This window comes from Musca autumnalis, unplaced genomic scaffold, assembly GCF_047663935.1.
Source record: "Musca autumnalis isolate F117 unplaced genomic scaffold, ASM4766393v1 scaffold_5, whole genome shotgun sequence".
Taxonomy (NCBI): domain Eukaryota; kingdom Metazoa; phylum Arthropoda; class Insecta; order Diptera; family Muscidae; genus Musca; species Musca autumnalis.
In genome coordinates, this window is record NW_027412088.1 from 6,478,563 (window position 1) to 6,503,655 (window position 25,093).

The following is a 25,093-nucleotide window of genomic DNA, read 5'->3' on the forward strand; positions in this document are numbered from 1 at the left end:
AATGCAAGATGCTTCAACAAAAACTAAAGTAATTCGGGAGCAGGTCTTAAAGTAAGTTTACCCGATATTTTGTGTGGGAGGTACCCGAAGGAGTGGACAAATATAGTCCATAATCGAACCTGATCTATATTTTTTGTAGACATATTAGGATGTGCAAAGTATGGACCAAATCGGTCATTCCCTTCAAGAGTTATCGTGAGCACAGTTTTTCCGAACATTTTTGAATTTTTGTGGGGGAGGTACCTGAAGTAGTGGACCGATATGGGGTTTCTTCGAACTTAAACTAAGTTTGAACAAAATATTACGATGGCCAAATTTTTAAGCGAATCGGAAGATCCGTTCGGGAATTATCTTGCACTCCAACCACTACACACGGTGTCATAGGGGTTTTTTGCACCTTTAAGGCTATTTTCTCAAGAAGAATGGACTTGCCCCTGATGATACTTGTACCGTCGTATGGGGGGAGTGAATACAAGTTGCTACAACCAAAATCAAAGCGATTCGTGAACAGGTCCTAAACTGAACTTTTCCGAAATTTTGTGAGGTACCCGAAGGAGTGGACCGATTGAGTCCATATTAGAACCTCATTTAAGTCTGGTAGAAGTTTCACGATGTGAAACGTATGGAGCAAATCGGTTACTTCCTTATTTAAACAGTGGGCGTGGTCTGGTCTTAAGACCACATATAAGTGCCTCGGGTCGGCGACACAACCTATCTATCGAATTAATTTTCAAACACTGCTCTGCAAAATTCAACAAAATATATAACCTGTATATGTATCATCATGGTCGGGACTTTCGGCCCTAAATAAGTACTTAGGTTCGGAGATTCAAACACCGTTTCCTCACAAATTTATTTTCTAAACGATAGGTTCTTAAGTTTATCTAAAATAGCGTTTTAAAAAAATAAGGTCCAAGGGAAGTTCCCCGCCACCTCCGATATTTAACAAAATATGTAGCCTATTTACACCAGGGGTCATCCCGGTTCATTCTCTGAAATTTTTAAGAAAATTTGTTTATTAGTTTCTGAGATATAAAATATTTAAAAAAGTGGGCGTGGTCGGGTCTTTGGGCCCCAAATAGGTATTAAGGTTCGGAAATTCAACCACTGTTGCCTCGTAAATTAATTAACCAATACGCTCGTAAGTTTTCGAAAAATAGCGTTTAAAAAAATAGGGCCTAGGGGAGGTACCTCGTCCCATCCGAAATTCATCAAATATTTAACATATTTTCACCACTGGGCATCCCTATATATTCTCTGAATTTTTCAAGAAAATCGAACAACTAGTTTTGGATATATAACATATTTATAAAAGTGGGCGTAGTCGGGTCTTCCCCAAATGAGTAACTAGGCTCTGAGACACAACCACCGTTGCCACGCAAGTTATTTTCTCACCGATACGTCTGTCAGTTTTGCAAAAATTACGTTTTAAAAAAAATAGGGCATAGGGGAGATTCCCCGACACCTGCGGCCCTCACGGTTTCATCAATCCAGGCCCTATAGGAATTTACACGCTGTACCATTTTGAACATAGTTGAGCCAAACTACTTTGATTTTTCATAGCAACTGACGTTCTTCAGCTGCAATAAAAAGTGGATGTACTCCGAGGACCGCATTTACGCGATAGTTGTTTAGGGCATCTGTGTGAATGTTATCCACACCTGCTTCATAGGATTGCTGGCGTGGGTTCTCTCTTATATTGTTGGACCTCTCTCTCTCCATAATGAAAATACCTCCTGGGATGCCTGGGTAGGAGAGTCCTATCCACCATACGGTGATTGAGATGACTCACATGGTAATATCCGAGCAACTACTGCAATGAGTGTGAACAGAGCGACCGTAGATTAGATGATGTACATATATTTGCATATTCCTCGCAGGAAAAAAAATCAGGGAAGGTACTCACACCACGATCGTACAATCATCCACATACGTAACGATCTCAATGCCCATAGGTGGGGTGGAACTCTTGTTCCTTAATGCCACGTACGACTGGCTTCCACACATATAATTGATTATCCAACATTTTAAATTTGGCCGGAGGGTAGTTTACTCGATGTCTTCAAAAGCTTTTAATAAGACGAACGCCAACAAAACTGTCCTATCGCACGGCTTGTTCTAGTTGAGTCCCGGACTAATGGCATCCCGCCCTGTTGCATTGCTGTGCTGCTTATGGAACTCATGTTGATGATCGGCAACTCTGTAGTTGCTTCTGATGCTGGTGTGAAGTAAATCCCCAAGATACGTTGCTACAAGCGTAAAAACCGAAATCGGCCTGTACGATTTAGCTTTGCTGGCATCCTTGCCTGGCTTCAGTCCACTTTCCAGACTTCGGCACGATGTTAATGGCTAGAGACAGGTTAAGAACCTTATGCTCATCCAACTGTTTTAGCATTATCATAAAGATACCTTCAGGACCTATCATTTTGAATGATTTAGCATTCCTGATGCCATTTGCAACATCATCCATTGTAAATAGTGGCGGATTCTCGCCGACAGGAAGAGTTTCAAAGGGGTGCCCGACAAAGTGTTAATTAAAATAACTTTCGCACCTCTTCTCTCCAGGGTTCGAGAGTGACTTAACGGTTGTCCATAATTCACTGATTCCTTCTCCAATGTTGCAACTCTTCAGATGTTCTAGCCATTTGTTTCTCTTGTACTCATCGACCAACCTATTAACTTCACTAGGATTGGTTCGATGAAACTCATCACGCGGTAAATAGCTGCGGTAAATAAAATCACACAAGTTGTTGACAGTTTATTTAATTTGTGACGAAGTTGAACAATTTTTCCTAAAACTACAGCTTATGCCAAGGCGATCGCTTTCATCCTACTTTATCGATTTCTTGCTTGTTTTAAATGAAATTTGTGGATAAAAACGCATGAAAACACTTTAAAGCAATTTTGACCCAAGGATTAGTGTTTATAAAGAACTGAAATTCCCATGAGGTAATTTCACTTTACTTTAAGAATTAAAATAAAAAATGTATAAAAATCGTCGACTTGATTTTCACTAATTATCGAATATTCAAAACTTTATATTTTTCTCAAATTACCTATTACATCAACAAGAGTGCCTATTTTAAAACTTAATGAAAGCTATGTTATAAATGCATTAAAGTCGATGCAACAACTGTCAAAATACTTCCAGTTAACAAATATTGACCAATAACTCTGTTCGAAACAATCCTATTCTTAAGTATCAAATGAATTTCTATTCATAGAAATTTTGATAGTGTCTCCAAGACAAGTTCAAACCATTCGACTCAATTGAATTTCAATACGTTTTGCTGTCTTGGTTCACCTACTTTCATCGAAATCGTTTCAGACAATAGAAAACCTTTACAAATCACTCACTCACCCTCTTTCTCTCTTTCACGCAATCAATGTGTGGCAAAGATACGATTTTCCTGGTGAAACTGAAACACCGAAGGACAACATAAAATTTGTCATGCTTTCACGTAACGAAAGGCATGCCAAAGTAAATCTTTAATTGAAAAAGTATCCTTGAATGTATTGTAGTTGTTGGTGTAGTTGTTGAGGTTGTTGCCGGAAGAGAGTCATAAAATGAAAGTCCATTAAATCTATAACAAGTGTCACAGTGATGAAACCGCAACTACCAACAATGCAATACGACGAAGAAAGTAAAGTTGTTGGGGATGATGATGTTGTTTGTATGTAGTTTGTGTGTGTGTGGGCGAGTGTTGCAATGAATTGAAGATTACTGAGGTGTTGTGTTGATGTCAAGGAAAGTGATTTAGAAAAGGTTTCTTGCATACCATAAGCTGTATTAGTATAGTTGTTGTAAATATCCTAAACGTTTTACTGGGTAAACAATAACAATTTTTATAATTATTATGTCTGTCCGTCCATCCGTCTGTCTGGCTGTACGACTTTGTATCTATGAGTTTATCACTTGTGTGCTATTGCAATCTTAGTTCTCTCCCATTGCTTATCACAACTACATGCCACAAGTCATCACCAATGCCACAAGTCATAGCCATGTGGCAGCAGCAGCCACCAACATAAGTAAGCAACAGTAATTGCAATACCATCAACAGCAAAAGTAACAACAACAATAATAATAGTTAGTTGCCTGTAGCCAGATGGCAGACAATGTTATGGTGGTTATTGCCTAGCTTCGTCCCTCTCTCACTCTCTCTCTCTTTCACACCTTCATGCTACTTCTGTTGGCATCGCAGTTTTTAGTTTTCCAACATCGTGCTATGTGTATTGTTTCGCTTTGTTATTTTTTGTTGTTTGTTACAGTTTATTCGGGTTATCATCGTTAGTCAAAAGTTTTAATTACACTCCCGTCGCTGTGTAACAATGTCATCAGGGAGAAAGGATTCGAGTTTCAACAGTTTCCCTTTTTGACGTTGCATTTAGAGTTGTACAATCTAGTTCATTTGAGAGATCTAGTTCAATAGCTCAGCTCTTTTAACTGAACTAGTTCAGTAATATAGTTCATAGTTCACAATCTAGTTCAATCATTCGGATCAGAATCGTTCACGGGCCCTTATCATTCGCTTGATGAAAACACACACACATACACCAAATAGGAACAAACATTAGAATAGTATAATTAAACTACAAAAATATTACATTTAGATTATTTTATACCATTCATAAAGATTAAGCTTGTATTAAGTTTAGAAAAAAAAGTTCTTCGGAAAAAATTGTAATTAGAATTTAAGTGGCTGGCAAAAAATCTTATGTTGTGTGTTTGCAGAAATTATAACTCCAAAAAACTTTATGTATGTTTCTTTTTTTTTCTTTTTTTCTAACCAAAACAAGGCAAATTGAATGATAATGGATTCGATATATTGGGATGTGTTATGTCAACAATGTTCTTTATGTAGAAATTACTTTTATTACAATGGGGGTTGGCACTTCACATTGATCCAAAACATAAACAAAACTCATAACATTACGAAGGCATCACTTAGCACAGAAAACGGCGTCACTTTATTCATATGTGAATGACATGTTGAACTAGATTGTGAATCGTTCGTTCGTTGATCGTTCTTTGTGGATCTTTCGGTCTGCGCTCAGTGAGCTATTGAACTATAATGAACTATATCTACTGATCTAGTTCATACGCTCTTTTCAATGAATCGTTCAATTGAACTAGTTCGTTCATGAACTATACAACTCTAGTTGCATTGTGTTATAAAACCTAAAAAATGGTAATCGGTTTTTTAGTATTAAATGCATCCGGATCGGAAGTGTGCTTAGAACATATTTAGGCAAATAACACTGTGCTACACGAAAGATTTGCAAGGGTTCTGATGCATAAATTCGGTTTTGTGGGAGGAACACGAAAATACATTTGAATTCTTTGGGTCAGTTCGTTTTTATATTAAGTTTGTTACTACGTTTGTAACTACTCGAAATAATCATTGTAGACCCCACAAACTATATATATTCTTGATCAGCGTGCAATTCTACATCGATATAGCCATGTCCGTCCGTCTGTCCGTCTGTGGAAATCACTCTAGCGTCCGAACGGATTGACGTAGGTGGATGAAATTTTGGGAAAACCTATTATATGTACGTAGGACTTTTGGTATTGAAAGCGGGCTACGTAGGTCCACGCTTTCATATAGCCCCCATACAAAATGACGCGTGACGCGTCGTCGTTTTAAGGAATTTTTAAGATATTTGTCACATTTTACCACCGAATTGGTTGTAATTTGGTATTTTGTGTCTCCAGAGACCAAAAAACATTCCTACCAAAGTTGGGTTATATAGGTCCACGTTTTGGTATTACCCCCATATAACGTCCCATATAAAGTACGCGTCATTTTAATATATTTTGAATGTATTAGTCCCATTTGACAACAGAATCGGTTGTAACTTTGTATTTTGCATTTCCAGAGGCTAAGAAACATTTCTACCATAAAATGTTTATATAGGTCCACGTTTTGATATATCCCCCATAGGACGATATCTCCCGATTTTCCGTATTTTGAAGGTTTTGGCCTCATTATCACACCGAGATAGCTGAAATTTGGTATTTAGTCTTCGTTTGGGGTATAAAACTTTCCCCCAGAAATTCGTAGGTATAGGTCCACGCCATCATATAGCCCCCATAGAACATTACCTTCCAGTTTCGGTATTTTGAAGGTTGTGTGGAGGGTATAAAAAGTTCGGCCCGACCGAACTTAACGCTTTTCCTACTTGTTTGATTTTATAACGGTAAATGAAGTGAAAACAGGGTTTCTTGGATTTTCAACTTTAAACAGACATAACTTCTTTTTTCACAAGGGATTTCAATAGCTTTTATTAAAAAACATTAAAAACGGAAAAATATTTTTCCTCATGTTCCCTGTAGCAGCACGTACCCAATTCAACGTAGTAAAAAGTACAAAGCTGCAATAACGACTACAAAATAGCCACCACAAACTAGCAACATTTTTCAGAGGCCCACTCCATCCAAATATCCGCGAAATCCATACTGGGATACCAGATGCCTCAACAAGGAACAACAACAAGGAGAGAGAGGAAACAAAAAATAGAGTAATGGAAAAGCGGGAGGGTGATAAAATCGAGATGTACAGGAACCACAATGAACTTCGAAAATTCTACCGAAGATATAAACATCAAACTGATGGCTTTGCTATAGGCACATCATCCTGTAGAGACGAACGTTGGCATCCAGTGCGAACGAAGTCGACGTAATTTGGTACCACGGATCAAATCACAAAAGATAGTATTGCCAACTGAAAATGTGCAATATGAATTCAGGCTTTTCGACAGCGCTGATGCTCTTCAAATATACTCCGAAGGCAGAATTTACACGTTAGTTGCCTATGGCATAATTGACGGCATCCGTTCTTATGGCCGGCATGATGGACTTGTTTATCCAGAGCTCGCACCTGTATCATTAGACCTGTTTTTCCTATCGATCACATGATGATTAAGATGAACCCCACGTTAGCACAGTCCGACGGTATATTTCTGTCGGTAAAACCGATTTATGCATCCATACTTGAGCTCTTGTCATATTATGACTCAATATTTACACTTCTAGCTTCAGACCTTACAAATGTACAGTCATGTACTTTGGAATGTGATCAGTTCATCAAAGAGTGCAACCGCATCTATGCTGGTAAACTGAAGTTAGGCATGTGATGTCTTCATCAAGACAGTAATAGATGGAGCTCTTTGCGTCAAGTAGCTTGTTTGCTGCATGATGCCTTTCTGCTAATTAGTGAGGGTCATCAAAATATTATGGCACATATGTTGGCAAATATAGGACCTTCTGAAATAAAGTATCTCTATCAAAGTAAAGGAAATTTAATTTTCTACGTTTCTTGCTTTTTTTCTCGGCCGATTGTGTTCTTGTCATATTATATTATGATTCAATATTTAAAAATAAACCGAATATCGAGCTTTCGACCTAACAATCTCTGAATCCCAGCAATTTTGTTACTTGTATCGGTGTTTGTTTGGTGACAAAGATTTATCGTCCACGACCCACTACCACCCCGTCAATACTCGCCAGCCAGCCACCATATACGAGTACAACGTTATCGGTCCATTGTGAAATTTGATTGTCTATAAGTTTGTAGAGTATCAGAGCCCTCTATACACCAACAGCTGACAAAGAACAAAAAACTACTGCCATTGGTTGATCGCATTGTGAGTATGTCCATACATACTACTTATGTACGTGAATGAATGGGTGTGTGCGTGTATTGTTTCATTTTAATTGAAAATTTCTTCATTTCACTCGCCAACTATAAATTGCGAATAAGATAAAAACCACATTGAAGCAGGTCGGATGCAAGTTTGTAGTAGTAGTAGCAACAGCATTGCCTAGACTGACAACAAACTGCATGTTTTATTTATTTATTGGAGACAAACACATTCCTGGGCACAAAGCAAACATGTTCTCCAAGCGAGGAGGGCGGCAATTCAATAAAATTGTTACAAACTTGTTTATCTAAAGGTGTAGTATTTTCAGTGTGATTCCATAGAATTGCATAAAAACAAAAGCACAGCAACCGCTTTGCCGCTGTTCAAGTTCATATATGCAAAAAGAACTCCCATATGGTGATCGTGACCTTTGTCACCAGCTATAAATTGTTAGGTAGGAATAAAATAATTTAGATACCATTTTCACCCAATCAAATTTAAATTGCACAATTGTGGTCCGATGATTAAGATGTTCCATATATAATAATTCTAAGTGAAATGAACTGACACCAGAATTTAATAAAGGTAGCAAGATGCTAGAATTAACTGTGGTATTCATGATGAACTATACACGGAGGAAAAAAGGCATCTCTAACATATGTCCCAAACGTATTTTGCAACAAACATATATTTGTTTGCAAGCAGTCCCAAACATAACATATGTTTGGGTCCTGCAAACAAATATATTTTTCTCTGCAAACAAATATTTGTTTGAGTGCAAAAAAATATTTGTTTAGATGAAATATAAATACAGACCCAAAATCCACAAAAACACATACACATACACCAGAGTAAGGCAATGGGTCTCCCGTAAGCGTAAATTTACTCTCTTTCACAACCTGCCTAGACTCTAACTGGTGGTGAGCGAGAGTAAATTTACGCGCACGGGAGACGCATTGTATTACTCCGACATACACACATTTAAATGTATAGAAATACCAAACACAAAAGCAACAACAGACGCGTAGATACATAAAAAATTACAAATAAAAGAAATAGTTTAGAAAAACAAATAAAACCTATTAATTATAAAATATAGACATCGTTGAACGCTTCTCTTTAGTTGTAAAATAAAACACATTCTCTTCAAAATTTAAATCATTAACGGGAAAACGGCATCTAAAATCAAATGATTATATAATGTAATAAATAGGTACCTTCATATTTCAAAAATATTAATTTACTAAAAAAATTTTTTATGAAAACACAAACACTGATTTATTCACTCACTTTACCGTCTTTACTCAACGATTGTATTTAGAAAACTGAAGAAAAAAATAACAAGATAATGTATACCATTTGTTTTAAGTTCGGCCGGGCCGAACTTGTTATACCCTCCACCACAAGTTGTATTGAAGTAAAATGGAATAAGGAGGGTTGGCGTTTTTTGTTTGGGATGACGACATCTATTTTGTTTTTCAAAATAGTCAGGCTTAATCCTATACTCGCTGTTTTAATATTTTATTAAAACAACTTTAATTTATTAGTGGGAAAAAATTGGCGATGTTTACCAAGGGGTAAGGCAGGGAATACTATTTGGTTTTGTTTGTAAGTGAAGTTGCTAGAGTTTAGGTGGTGCCAAAGAAATTCTCGATCAGAGTGTTTCTTTGCGCACGTATCTATTTGAGCTAACAATTGACACTTGGGTATAAGAAGTTTGTTGTTGAAAAACAAGAAATAAGGGAACTGATGAAGATCTGTGGCGAGATCTGAAACTATAGTATTCCATGCCTTACCCCTTGGTAAACATCGCCAATTTTTTTCCACTAATAAATTAAAGTTGTTTTAATAAAATATTAAAACAACGACTATGGGATTAAGCCTGACTATTTTGAAAAACAAAGTAAAATGGAATAATTAGTTTCCTTTCGTGTATGAAGAAGACTTAATACTAAATTTCAGCAATTTTGGTAAAACAATGTGACCATTCTATGGGGGCTATTTCAAAACGTTGATCTATACCGACAGATTTCTGACGGTAAGTTTTTAGGCTCAAAGAAGACTAAATACCAAATTTCCTATATATGGGTAAGAGAATGTGGCTAAAACTTAAAAAATACCAAAAATCAAGAAGTACGCTTCTATGGGGAAATTGGAAGACGTGGACCTATACTGATAATAATCTTCTGGAATATTTTATAGCTCTTGGAAGACGGGCCTGTACAGATATATTTCTGGCGAACAGTTTTATGTCACATTGAAGACTAAATACCAAACTTCAGCCATTTTGGTGGAATATTTTCAAAATACGAAAAATCGGGTGGTACCTTTCCATGGGGGCTATATGAAGGCGTGGACCTATACCGACAAATTTAAAGGGGAAGTTTTAGTACCCCCTACGAAGTCTAAATACGAAATTTCAGCCATTTCGGTAGAATATTGAGGCCACAACGTTCAATATACCGGAGGTACCGTTCTATGGGGGCTATATGAAGGCATGGACCGATACCAACAAAGTTCTGGGGGAAAGTTTTATACCACCAACGTCGACTAAGTACCAAATTTCAGTCATTTCGGTGTGATAATGAAGCTAAAATCTTAAAAATACCGAAAATCGGGAGATACCGTTCTATGGGGGCTATATGAAGGTCTGGACCGATACCGACAAAGTTCTGGGGGCAAGTTTTATACCCCTAAAGAAGACTACGTACCCAATTTCAGCCATTTTGGTAGGATAATGAAGCTAGTACCTTCAATATACTGAAAATCGGGAGGTACCGTTCTATGGGGGCTATATGAAGGTGTGAACAGATACCGACAAAATTCTGGGGGAAAGTTTTATACCCCTAAAGAAGACTACGTACCAAATTTCAGCTATTTTGGTAGGATAATGAAGCTAAAACCTTAAAAATACCGAAAATCGGGAGGTACCGTTCTATGGGGGCTATATGAAGGTGTAGACCGATACCGACAAAATTCTGGGGGAAAGTTTTATAACCCTAAAGAAGACTACGTACCAAATATCAGCCATTTTGGTAGGATAATGAAGCTAAAACCTTAAAAATACCGAAAATCGGGAGGTACCGTTCTATGGGGGCTATATCAAATCGTGGACCGATATATCCCATTTTCAATACCAGCCATCCAGCAAGTAATAAAAACTTCTGTACCAAATTTTGACTCTCTATCTTTAAAATTGCGAGCTGTATCTTGACTTCAACAGATAGACAGACGGACGGACGGACTGACGGACATGGTCAAATCGACATAGAATTTTATGCTGATCAATAATATATATACTTTATAGGGTCTCCGACGAATATTTCGATGTGTTACAAACGGAATGACAAATTTAATTATACCCTCCATATGGTGGAGGGTATAAAAACAAAGCACGAAACACACGTGTTTGGCTGCATACACACCACCAAAGCACAAAAAAAAACATTTTTACCCTCCCTTCTTCGCTTCTGCGTCTTCTATTACACCATACACACTGCTCTTTATTTTAAAAAAGCATTCCGCAGACGCGAGAGCCCTGCTGTTACTCTCTTCGACAAAAATCCTCTCTCCAACCATAAAAAATATGTTCTAACATAAAAAATAAAATTGAGATATGTTACAAAATGTTGCAAACATATATTTGTTTGGATCTAAACATATTTCTAACATATGTTTTTCTGCGTTATCAAGCAATCCTTCTTTGTTAGTCCATATTTATATTAAGCAATTTTCCTTGCGGCAATTGTCAGTTTGCTGGAGAGAGGGGTGAGGCAAATGACTGTCAACACCCTCTCTCATCGACAAACTTACAATTGCCTCAAGGAAAATTGCTTAATGTAAATATGGACTTACTTTGCTTTCTTTTTTCAGAGTTCAAAGTTTCCTACCATATTTGTAATGTCTTATTTTTATTTTAAAATGAAACATTTTTTGAATGTTTAGTAAAATACACCTCATTTATTACATAAATTCTATTAAAAGAAATTTTTTTTCTGATGTATATATAAATAACAAAATTAATGTGCTTCTCTTTGGTCAGTTTTTAATCAGGTGAAAATAATCTTTACTTCAAAAATTGCATTTATTCCTAAAATAAAATTAATTATTATATCTGTATTGGTTTTTACAGGGAATTAAATTTTACATATTTTCCCTTACCTTCCTGCAACCACCCTCGTAACACCGATAGTTATCTCAATGACAAACTTATTGCTTACAGGCCTCTTTTATTGCGTTCGCTTAAATGGTTGAGGGGCGTCGAGATTGCTCTGAATCACTCACTTATTGTCGTTGGCTGGCTGTTGTTAACTGTAGTTGTGGCAATTGTGTTGCTGATGGCCCTGCTGTTACTGCCGCCGCCATTGTCTTCATTGTGTTTGTAAGTCGACTTACGAGCATCGTTGTCCCATTATGGTCAACATTTAGATTCTTAAATTCATTCTTGGGGGTGTTGGCAGGCAGGCAGGTTGGTTGCGTCGTAGATGGCCGCTTGATTGTCGTTGTATTCTTTTTATTCATTACACTATTGTCTTCTTCAGTTTATTTGTTTCGGCCTTTTTGTTTTGATTCTCCTTTGTTGTTGGTCCTAGCTAGTATGCCCCATGCCCATCAACACCACAAACAACAACATCAAAATGAATTTTCATTGTCATTGTCCAGTTGTTGTCGTCGGTTGTAGCAGTTGCTGATGTTGCTTTTACTCGCAAAGGACAATTGGTCAGGTCGGGTCGTTTCGTTGTTGAAAGGAATAAAGAAATGAATGAATGGCTGGAATGACTGAATGAATGAATAAATGAAAGGACGTCTGCTGTTGGGAATGCTTTGGTTTGGCGACTGGCAATTGTTATTACTATTATTATGTAGCAACTTTAAGTGAAGCCAACAGGCGGCGAATGTTAAGCAATTTGTGGCACAACACAAATAAATTGTCCATATTGTGGTCGTGTACTCTTTAATCGTGGAAAACGAACGATTCCAACGACGGCCCAAAAGTGATAAGACCACACACACTCGCGCATAAAGCGTTGACAATAAAAAGGACCCTGACAGTGGCAATGATCCTAACCAAATGAAGTGATGGCAATGAAAATGCCACTATCACAGGCTTGAGCCTGGGTGGATGGCTATGATTTCTGACACAAATGGTTTCACTGCGCTTTGGTTAAATTGCGTTTGGTCATCATCATCATTAATAACATGGCCAGTGCCAACATTGCTGTGGTCATTGGGAGTCGGTTGTTATTCTCCTTGCCAATATCCTTTTTGTAGTTTTTATTGGTTCCGCTTAACATTAATTCTCCGCCAACAGCAACATGAGCAACAGCCATCAGTTATAATTATGAATGGGTTGAATTGATGTTGGCTCCCTCCAAGATTGGCTGGCTCATTTCATGCAATTTTTGTTTCTTTTGGGGTAGAGCACCCTGATGCACTGTTCTGCTCTGCTCGCACCTCCTCTCTGTGGCTAGGACATAATGGCCACAAAAAGATTTATGACTCTCCATATTGAAGTGTTTGAATCTCATTCACCATACAACAGGACTTGGCCGGCAGAGCAGTGGATCTTTATGTCCAACTAAGATTTAGTGGCAAGATTAACTCTTTGGAAATGGGAAAAATTAAATGTCAAGGGTAAAGAGGGGGAAAGTGCCTCCATCTATTGCCTTCTAGTGTCTGTTCATTAATGGATTAGTCTCTTAAGTCAAGAAAGGAGTAATTAATTTCTTAACATTCTTATCTAACATTCCATCTTTTGTTGTTGTTGTTTTTGTTTTAGGTTTACAGCATGTCCACACCAAAATCTAGTCGTGGCAATGGCAGTGTGTTTGGTGGAGCCAGTACTGGAACTGGTGGCAACAGCAATACGGGAAGCAAGGATAAAATGCGACGTATACCAAATGTACAGCCAGGTACATTGGAGTGTGAGCAGCTCATCAAAGAGGGCACCTATGGTCGGATATATGCTGGTAAATTGGGTGATGCATGTGATGTCCTAATCAAGACAGTGGTGGATGGAGCTTCTTTGACTCAAGTGGCTTGTTTGCTGCAAGATGCCTCCATGCTGATTGGTGTGGGTCATCAAAATATTATGGCTCCCATGTTGGCAAATACAGAATTGCCAGGACCTCCTGAAATAGCCTATCCCTATCCAAGTAAAGGCAATTTGAAAATGTAAGTTTGCTACTTTTCCTGTTCCTTTTTACTTAATTCTCATATATCGTTTTTCTGTAGATTCCTGCAAAAATCTCGAGAAATGAACACTTCTCTCAGTACACGACAATTGGTGGAATTTGGTTTACATGTTACCAAAGGTCTGGCCCACTTGCACTCCATGGGAATTATACATCGAGATATTGCCACCAGGAATTGCTAGTAAGTATTGAATGTCTCAAGAACCTGCTTATAAAGATATTGTGATAATTTGGTTATGTCTGAGAGGATTGGATTTTTTAAATATTTTTTCAGCAATTCTCATGGACAGCAACTCAACTCAGTTGCATTGCCGGAAGAGAAAATCATACAATTAAAATCAGTGACGCGACAGAAGTTTTTGCGAAATTCATTAAATATCAGTGTTCTGAACCTTCAGTTATTAATTTAATTGTAAAAAGTATGACTTTTAATTTGTAAATGGAAGTTTCTATTATTTAATTTGCTGTCGGCAACGCAACTAGAGTTAGGTTGCTATACATAATCGACCCTCATTCTTAACCTGGGTCATTATAAAATTTAGGACAAGTTTTTTGTTTAATTATAAACAGCTAAGAGAACTGATGAGAATATATTGCCATATCCGAAAGACTATATTGCTCAGCCTTCCCGAAACCAAATCAATTTCAACTACCTCCCCTTTAAAAAACTTGTTTTTTTTTAATTTAAAACAACAAATCTGAGACTAAGCTGAATTATACTAATAATTGTTCCACAAACATCCCAGACGGGACAAGGGGACTTCTCTGAATCATTTACAAATAACAAGTAATACAGATCTCACCAAAACTGTAACTGTCAGTCTAAAATATAGGATAAACATTTCATAAAAATAAAAAAATCGATATTATTAATATGTAATGGCTGACTTTTTTAATTTTTCTACTTTTTTATGACATTGTTTACTATTAGCGGAAACAGAGAAGTCATCTTCTTTGGGTATTCACCCAGAGTATATTTTCCTCAATAACACCGGCTCATTAATTCTATATTTCATCTTCATTCAATTTAGAAATATTATATATAATATTATATATCATACTCGTATAAATGTTATATGTAAAGAATTTAAATGTATTTGTATTTTTAACCGGTAAATCGATTGACCACAATGTCTTCACATCAGATTGTTATAAATAATTAAGATCTCACGAAATATCCAATATTAATCATTTTTAATTGTTCTCCTATTTTTTTTCTTCTTTTTCTCCCTCCAGCTTGGATTCAGATTCCTATGTGAAAATATGTGACAATGCCCTGTCACGTGATCTCTTCCCCGATGACTATCACTGCTTGTGTGACAATGAAAATCGTCCCCTAAAATGGATGGCCTTGGAGTCATTACAACAAAAGAATTTCTACAATCAACAAACGGATATTTGGAGTTTGGGTGTCCTATTTTGGGAATTGGCCACCTTGGCCATGACTCCATTCGAAGAAGTGGATATTTTCGAATTGACGCCATATTTAAGCGATGGTTTTCGGCTGGCACAACCAATCAATTGTCCAGATGAATTGTACGTTAATGTTGGAATTTTAATACTTTTTTTTCAACAATTATTTTATTTAAATATTTTGTTTTGTATTTAATTTTTAATTATTTAAATATTAAAGTGGATTTTGGTTAAAACAACTTTTTTGTTTTATTCATTTATTTATTTTTGGTTCAATATTTAGTTCACTTTTGGAAAGAATATACATATTACTTATTTATACTAATTAATATACACATTAGGGCGGCCCAAAAAACGAAATTTTATTTGACGAATTCCATTTGATACAAAAACCAAATATATGAAATTTTATGGCGATCGGTTAACGTTAACCCATTCCACCTGAGTGATCTTTGTTTCCATAGTAATTTGTATGGGGCCAAAGGCGTTTTTACGATAAAAATTCGATGAAAAATTTACCAGTTCATTGTTGTTGCTAAAAAACGACTTCTATAAAAATTTATGATGAACTGTTAACGATAACCCGTGTCCCCTTACCGATCTTCATAGTACTTTGTACGGATGCCAAACGCGAAGTTTCGGCAAATCGCTCTACAGACCACAATTATTTTCCAATCGAATTCTACAAAAATGTATGCAGGTGAAAATTTAACACACCAAAACTGGACGTCAAGACCTGCAAATAAAAGAGAAACTTCTAAGAAAACAAAGAATTTTTTAGTAGATTTTATTCTTATGGAATTATTACTTGATTTTGTCGCAAATGACCGTCTACGAAAACCTGTTTTTATTAAAGCGTTTGCGTTTCAAAAGTTCAGTCCAGTTTCAGTCCATTTAACCCGCTAAGTATTATCTGATCTTCACGTTGGTTTGTACGCTTCTTCTTCATCATAAACTCAAACTTTGTTTAAAGTTTTGCGGGTTATTATTTTGACCTACAGAGCCGCTACAAAATTGGTTAAAATGTTGTTTTTGGTCCATTTCATTTCCTGAACATTTCACGTTCATCAGCAAAAACTAATCATTCCTATTCTGGCCCGAACCCAACCTCCTTAAAAAATTCGTTACAATCGGTCCATAATTGCGGCCTCAAGCTTGTTTACAATTTTTAATGGACGGACACACATCGCTAAATCGCTTTATCTCGTCGAGATATGAATTTTGGCATACCAAATAAGCGCGTTTATCTCTATCGCCTAATCCCCTAGTTACAGAGGCTCTATTAAGTCAATCCTCCTTTAATTGGTCAAACACGTACTATATCTCACCACTCGGTTTTAACGAAAATGAATTAGATGCAAATTCCCTTTCTTTTATTCCACATTTTTACACTAAGACTCTGGCGGGCACACACAGGGGCTAATTTTTTATTTTATTTTTTTTTAATGTAGATATAAGTTTTAGTTTGTAAGTTTTAGTTTTTAAGATAAAATTTTTTGGAGAATAACTCTCCATGATATGTTAACGCCGGGAGCAAGCGTGTCTTCTTTAACCTAACACATACATACTTTCGTATACATTTTATGTGAAAAACACGAGTTGATAACCATTTATTGTTATTAAAATAATACGTAATAGTTTTAAGTTCTTCATTGTAACGTTTCGAATTCTTTGATTGTTATACAAGTCTCAATAAACTTCAACTTCATACCAAATAAGGGGTCTAGGACGAATATTTCGTGGTGTTACATAAACTTTTGGAGAGACAATATGTAGCATGGGATAAAAATGTGGTTCTCTACACAGAACCCATTATATATTAGGCAGTAGGCCCGTTATCTAGCAAACACTTTATTGCAATTTACATCAGAGGAAAGGTCAGTAGTTTTTTCCATATATAGGCTACTTTGCGAAATATATATGTCCTCAAGTAATTAAAATATCGACCAATAATAAAATTTGTATATTTTTCATACAAAAGTAATGGTCCATTTCACCCGCTAAAGAATATCAGATCATCATTGTAGGCATCTTTTTCGACCTATACTCTTACCCGGAGCAAAGTTCCGTAACTATTGATGTATAATTGCGGCTTCTAGCGAGTTTATTATTACACTACAAACAAATAACGGGATGTATTAGGCTGTAACTCTGTTATCTGATCATGCACACCAACATAATTGGCATCAATTGAAAGATCAAGCGTTCTACTTTCAAGTATATCTTACTTGTCCGGAATGTCATTTCCAGGAATTAAGATATAAGCTGTATATTAAAAATTTTCACAATTTTCACACAAAAGTTTTGGTCCATTTAACCCTCTAAATATTATCCGATCGCCATCTCAAATTGCAAGCTTCTCCTTTGTGATATACTCTTACCATATGTAAAATTACGTGTTAATCGGACTATTATTGAGACCTACAGAGCCGCTAGAAAATTGGATAAATATTATGTTTTTGGTCCATTGCACCCGCTAAATATTTCACGATCATCACCAATAAGAATAGGGATCTATTCTGATCTGAACCCGAACTCCTTACAATTTTTCGTGACGATCGGTCCATAATTGCGGCCTGGAGCGTGTTTACAATTTATAATGGACAGACGGACGGACGGACAGACGCACATCTCAAAATCGTTTTATCTCTACGAGATATGAAGATTGGTATACCACATTGGGGGTCTCCGACGAATATTTCGTTACATAAATTTTTACCAAAACAAACTTATAATACCCTTTTCCACATTGTGGTATAGGAAACAACCTTCAGCCGTGAAAACAACCTTCAGCAACAAATTTCAAATAGATCCGAGACGAGTCCTCATACTACTCTTTTCCCAAACTTTGTGTGTGAGGTACCCGAAGGACGGGACAGATATACTTCATATTCCAACCTGACACATGACTGGATGAAATAATACAATGTGCAAAGTTTAGACCAATAAGAAACTCCCTGCGAGAGTTATCGGGGATTTGCCATTTTAGTTGGTGCAGTCAGGGTTTCTTGCAGCTTTTAGGCCATTATCTCAGGACGTATGGACTTGCCCCCAGAAAAAACAAATGGACCGTCGTAAAGGGGACCGCAAGACACCCTGCTGAAAAAAAATTTAAAAACTATCCGAGAAGAGGTTTACTTTTCCGAATTGTGTTTGTATGGCCCATCTTCGAACATAAACGAACATAAAAGTTTAGACAAAATTTGGCTCGAATCGGTTGATCCGTTCAAGAGCTATCGTGCACACCATCGGACGGACGGATATGTCTTAATCGACTCCAAATTGTTTCAGTTTCACAATGAAAATCTATTTCAAAGCGATCAACCAAGAACCGTGGATGAGTAGCATCACACACTATTTTTTGGGATAAAATTAATGTAGCTCCCTTATCAGTGAAGTTTTTAAATCTCTGTTTCCGCAAAAACGAAGATGCTGCAACATTTTTTTTTTTTTTTTTTGCATTGGAAACGACGCAGAAAACGCGATAAAATACGCGTTTTTTTAAACAATTTTAGGTGATTTTCCTACTTTGGATTTTCTCGTATATTGCGTTTTTAACTGGATTTGGCTTGTTAGATCCGCAACGTAAAAATCTAAAATTTGCAATCAAGTACGAGGAAATCGGATGACAATTGTAAAAATTAGGCCCAATAATTTGATTTTTAGAAAAATATTCGCACAAAATTTTCGTATTTGGATACGGTGAAGCTGTGTAGAATACATTTACGACACATACATATATCAAATAACTCAGAATCCACTTAAAATCTTGCTTCAAAATGTCAGCATCATTTAATGGTAGACGCAGACCAAATTTTGAAATGTTATACATTGGTGAGATGACCCTAATTTAGTCGGCTTATACTTTTACTTGATAGGAAAATCGTGAAAAGTGTGGTTTAATCACAAATCGAGAGAAAACAAAAAAGACAAGTTGGCTCCAACCCATTTTTAAACCCTCAGTATTAGTATTAATGCTAACGATGGTATATACGGGCAAAATGTGCCTTATCGAAATAATGGTTTTAGACCCCAAGTATGTTTGAATGAAATCCGTTTTAGACAATTAGGAGTTAATTTAGCCATGTTCGTCCGTCGGTCTGTCTGGCTGGAGCGCACGATAACTCTCGAACGGATCAACCGAATCGGTCCAAAATTTGGGTTTCGTAATATTTTGTCCCAACTTAGTTTATGTTTGAAGATGGGTTATATCGGTCCACCCCCACAAAAGTTCCAAAAATGTTCGGAAAATTTGTGCGCACGATAACTCTTCAAGTGAGTGACCGATTTGGTACATACTTTGCCCATCGTGAAATTTCTACCAGACTTGAATGTGGTTCAAATATGGACTCACACAAAATTTCAGAAAAGCTCAGTTTAGGACCTGCTCTCGAATCGTTTTGATTTTTTTGTAACAACTTGTATACACTGCCTCCCATACCATGGTACAAGTTTCGTAAGGGCAAAGTTCTTGAGAAAATAGCCTGAAAGTTGCAAAAAAAAAACCCTATGACACAGTGTGTAGTGGCTGGAGCGCAAGATAACTCACGAACAGATCTGACGATTCAGTCTAAAATTTGGCCTTCGTAATATTTTGTTCAAACTTAGTTTAAGTTCGAAGATAAGACATATCGGTCCACTACTTCAGGTGTCTCCCCCACAAAAGTTCAAACATTTTCGAAGAAATCGTGCTCACGATAACTCTTGAAGGGAGTGACCGATTTGGTCCATACTTTACACATCCTAATATATTTACCAAATATATATCAGGTTTGAATATACTATATTTGTCCACTCCTTTCGGTACCTCCCACACAAAATGTCGGATAAGTTCACTTTAAGACCTGTTCTCGAGTCACTTTGATTTTTGTTGAAGCAACTTTTTTCAGAACAAGTCCATACTTCTTGAGAAAACAGCCCGAAGGGTGTAAAAACCCCCATGGCACCATATGTAGTGTCTGAAGAACACGATAACTCTAGAAATTCCAAAATTTAGCCTAGGTTATATTTTGTTCAAACTTAGTTTCAGTTCGATGATGGGCAATACCGGTCCACTACTTCCGGTACTTCCCCCAAAAATTTAAAAAATGTCACTAAAATGGTATGCACGATATCTCCTGAACGGGGCAACCAATTTGGTTCAAACTTTGGATCTCCTAATATTTTGTGCAAACTTAGTTTAACTTCCAAAATTGCCCATATCGGTCGTCTACTTAGGGAACCTCCCTCACAAAAATTCAGCATTTGTGTCTAAGTGTAGTTTAGGGTCTGTTCGGAGATCCTTTGGAAATGTATACCGATGCTGTTCGTTGTGGTACTGTTTATAGTGATATTATGGTTTCCGTGGACAAGTCCATGCTTCCTGACATACTGGTCCAAAATGTATACGATGACCCACTGAAATGACTAGTGGGCTCGATATCTATCCAAAAGATGTGACTCCCATAATGGACTAGGTCGGTCCATTTCTTTAAGTACCACCTCCGCAACACTTTTGAACTTTAATTCTAATCCACATTTTTGTCAACAAGTTCAAATATGCAAAAAGGGCCACAAAGTTCTGAAAGACCCATTCGATCTATTCGTAAATTAAATTTCAATTTATATGGACTGTCACCAAAGTCGACTGATTCTTTTTTACTTGTTTAATCTAAATATAGGCCCAGCTTCCATGCGAATTAACTTTTAAGACCAATATTTTTGCCAAGTCTAAAAACATTTAATTTTTATCCAAAACCATTTAATTTGTATAATATGCAACAGCAATTCGCGAGTTATAAACGGGTAAGCCTTGGCTTCAACTATGTATTTTTTCAGAAATATCCTCTTTAGTCTAAAGAGGGGGGTAAAAAAGCCAGAGTGGCTGATAACTTTATTATCACCATAAAGTAAATGAAAAGTCTATGCACAGGGGCAGTGATGTAGGGTTTCACATACCTTTGCGCACTTTTTATATAATGAAATGATTGGCATCGGTATTTGTTTATAAAGAAAATAATGTACCTTAGATCTTAGTAAACAAATTTCTAGATCATACGAACTCTGTAGAAACGGTTCTCAAATCAAATGCGATTTTTATTCTCTTTTCCGGAAAACTTTTTCTCCGATTCCGGTCCACAAATACCGAACCGCCCAAAAAATTAAGGATACAGTCAACTACAAAACTGTACCTAAGATTTCAATAAACAACTTTCTAGAACATTAAAAGATTCTAGGAAAGTATAAGAATCGAATATTTTCAAAAGTTTTTGCATATTTTCAGATTTAAGAACCGGTCATAAACCTTCCGCATGTTCCAGAACGGAACCGAGAAAAGAGGATAAAAATCGCATTTGATTTGCCATTTTGACCATTAAGAATCGTATCTACAGAGTTCGTATGTTCTAGAAAGTTGTTAACTATGATCTAAAGTACATTTTTCTAATTGGTTGTTTGCTTCAATTTTGATCGGTTTGATACCAATAGACAAAAATCCGAGAAAAAATTAAAAGGAAAATTCGACTTTGACGATTTGACCTTGAAGGTAAGGTTGAATGTACTTTATGTGTTCACAATTATTATTCTTTAAGACGAGAGCTACAACTTTTCCTCTACGAGTAAAAGCAAATTCTTAGCGGTTTAGAAGATATGTGCCTGACAAAATAATTCCTTTTGACATCAAGGCCTCAGATCTTTGGGGCCTAAAACCGCGAAAGTTGAAGTGAAAGGGAAAAACGCCGGGACACATATCTTCTTATTTTCGGTCTTCTATCACGCTGCGGTGTCAGAATATGGTAAATAAACCATGACCCAAAAAATTACACACAGTGTTATCAAACACGATGCTCTTGAACCAACTTTAAATGAAAAGAGCTTACACCTGGGAAGTTTTTGCGGATTTTGAAACTAAAATGTTCATAGATGAGAAAAATCAAAAAAAAAAACAAAAAAATTGCCGGAGGGATTTTCAAATAAATCGCGGTCAAAATTCACATTTTTAGGGCTTGTTTTGCTTGGAAACCGCAAGCCCCATCGAAATGGGGTTAAGGAAAGTGTTGTAGCAGTGAAAATTCTCTACAAGATGATGTTTTTGTAGGTATTACCATTACTGCAATTTCCCAACTTAAACTTATATATCTCAAGAATGGTACAACCTAGAAAAAAATGACTAAAACCAACCTTATAGAAAATGTTCACCGCTATAAGATTGTCTGGGTATTGTGCTTGACGACGAACTGACTTTTGAGAACCATGTCAGTTCAATAACATCCAAAGTTAACTTTGCTCTTACAAAGTTGTACGCGTTGGATGTCGTGTTACCCCGTGTTATAAAGGCACGTGTGGCTCATGCATTAGTAATGCCAATTTTTATGTATGGCCTTGAAATTTATAGTGGTTGTTGTGGGTATGTTTTACGTAAGGTTCGTCTTTTGTTGCATAGAGTTATACGTTATGTTTATCCGTTAGGGCGGCGTCAGCATGTCTCTTCGTTTGTTGAGAGTTTCCTTGGGTGTAGTTTTAGTAAGTTTGTTAAATTGAGGTGTATGTTATGTTTCTATAAGATTCTTAAGTTGAAAATTCCGCTATGTGTTGTTAGCATGTTTACGTTTGGTAGATCTGATAGGAATGTACAAATCACTATGCCAAGAGTTACTGCAGTTTCAGAAAAATCTTTTCTTGTTAGGATTGCGCGCATATATAACTATCTTCCATCTTCTCTTAAAGAGTTTGATGACTCGCTGACCACGTATAAACGAAAAATATATAGGTATGCTGAATCTCATGAAATTTAATTGTACTGTTCAATTCTGTTTTTTTCCCTGAGTCTTTGGTATGTTTGGGTATTTCATTTAATGTTTACTTTATATATTTATTTCTTTAAACTCCTTTAAGGGGTATAGGGCCACTAATAATATTTTTTTCTTCTTTTTAAGATTGAAGATTTCTTTAATGTATTTAAAAAATATATTTTATTATAGTTTTAAGATACATTCTAGAGTAGTTTATGTTAAGTTGTTTTGTGTAACTTTAACGGCCTATTTATTGGCTTTGTTACGAAATGAAATAAATAAATAATAATAATAATAATAAGATTTTCTCTAGCCCTACCTGAAACCTAAAAAAAAAAAACCTAAAAATGTGACCTGAACTTCTATATCTCAAACATGGTAAACCCTAGGAACAAATAATAACGGCCACTCCTCTGGAGAATTCTTACAGCTACAAAATTTTCTTTAGCCCCATTTCGATAGGACTTGTGGTTTTCAAGCAAAATCGCGAAAAAATAAAATAAACCTAAAAATGTCGACATGAATCGCGATTTATTTAAAAAGCGCTCCGGCGATTTTTTCTTGTTTTTGGAGTTTTCTCATCTATATACACAGCATTTTTAGAATCTGCGAAAACTTCGCAGGTGTAAGCGGTTTTCATTCAAAGTTAGTTAGGGAGCACCCTGCATGACATTGTTTTACAGGAGGCCATACAATCAGTACATTGTCCCAATTTGAACTTCTTTATCTCAAAAATGGTAAAACCTACGAAAATACCACTGAGGTCAATCTTGTAGAGAATTTTCACTGCTACAACATTTTCGTAAATCCCATTTCGATAGGTCTTGCGGTTTCCAAGCAAAATCGTGAAAATCTAAACATTCATAAAAATGTGAACTTTGACCACGATTTATTTGAAAATCCCTACGGCGATTTTTTGTTTTTCTCATCTATGAACATTGTAGTTTCAGAAATCGCAAAAACTTCCCAGGTGTAAGCACCTTTCATTTAAATTTAAATTGGGGGATTATTACTCATATCCAGCCCCAGATACCTTTTCTAACAGTTAACTATTAACTAACTCTGTGTAACTAATAATTAATTTCCTAATTCGTTTTTTTATTTCATACAATATGACAATGCTCATATGATACGATTGATTAATTATGGATATTTTTACTTACTTGAAAAAAATTCGCAAAAATAGTTGATGATATTCACATCATGTATTTCTTAGAAATGTCACAACCAAAAAGAGCAAGCATAAACATAGCACTTTTTTTCGTTAAATATCAATGTTAGTTTTATTTACTTTTCTAAAGCAAACAAATCGGCAGCTCTATCCCCCCGGCATAATAAAAAGTAATTTATTTGTTTAATTAGTAGTCGTGTAATAATTTTTACATTTCAGCACATTTTTTTGCGATAAAACAACAACAAAAACTTTTTGAACCCAGTATTTATTTTCATTTATTAATCAAATTTTTTAACATATGTATTTATTTTCGTTATACAACACATATGCACATATACATTTACGTATAATATATATTATTATTATTATGCATTATAATTAAACGATGACATCGGGGGGTAAATCATTTGTGTTTGTTTTAATTAAATCAATTTACTTTGGAAATTAATGGACCATTTAAAGAGCGAAATGCGTTAACACAGCGCTGTTACAGAAAATAGCTTGTCGGAAATGTCAGCCAACATCTGAAATTATAGAAATTGATATGAATAATAAATAAATATTAATTAAACATCAAACGACTAGAAGCGAAAAATTAAAGAAAAAAGCAAAGATATCGAGTAAACAAATTAAAAAAATTATAATATTTTTAAACCTTGGTATAAATATGTTTATACATAAATTATGTAGTGTTTATTACTGAAATTTACATTAAAAACAGTTTTTTGCTACAAAATATGTGTATCGTCGCTTCATGTGTGTTTCGGGAGTGCCAAGTGACCAGTTTCGCAATTTTCTTTAAAAATATTTAATTTATTTTTAAAATTAAAAATTGTTTTAAATCAAGTTTCATCAGAAAAAATATCGTTGTCCATTTTAATTGAATTGTATTTTAATTT

At 35.9% G+C, this 25,093-nt stretch overlaps 2 protein-coding genes across 10 annotated transcripts in view; one reads left to right on the plus strand and one right to left on the minus strand.

Moving 5' to 3' along the window:
• Drl-2 (tyrosine-protein kinase derailed 2) overlaps positions 1 to 25,093 on the plus strand; it is a 205,591-nt gene that overhangs the window by 179,029 nt on the left and 1,469 nt on the right. For all 4 annotated transcript variants that reach the window (XM_073992140.1, XM_073992142.1, XM_073992141.1 and 1 more), the window contains exons 9-11: positions 13,424 to 13,818; positions 13,879 to 14,019; positions 15,075 to 15,374. In XM_073992140.1, coding sequence (XP_073848241.1) covers positions 13,424 to 13,818; positions 13,879 to 14,019; positions 15,075 to 15,374 — 836 coding nt within the window. The remainder of the gene's footprint in view (positions 1 to 13,423; positions 13,819 to 13,878; positions 14,020 to 15,074; positions 15,375 to 25,093) is intronic.
• LOC141406526 (uncharacterized) overlaps positions 15,476 to 25,093 on the minus strand; it is a 122,795-nt gene continuing 113,177 nt past the window's right edge. For 4 of the 6 annotated variants that reach the window (XR_012413418.1, XR_012413422.1, XR_012413417.1 and 1 more), the window contains one exon: positions 24,444 to 24,718. Coding sequence is in view for 1 of the 6 variants with exons in the window: in XM_073992147.1 (XP_073848248.1) it covers positions 15,660 to 15,786; positions 15,849 to 15,987 (266 nt within the window). In the remaining 5 variants the exon portion in view is untranslated. Of the gene's footprint in view, positions 15,801 to 15,848; positions 15,988 to 24,443; positions 24,719 to 25,093 lie in introns of those variants that run through there. The other 2 variants (XR_012413421.1, XM_073992147.1) reach the window with 2 other exon arrangements.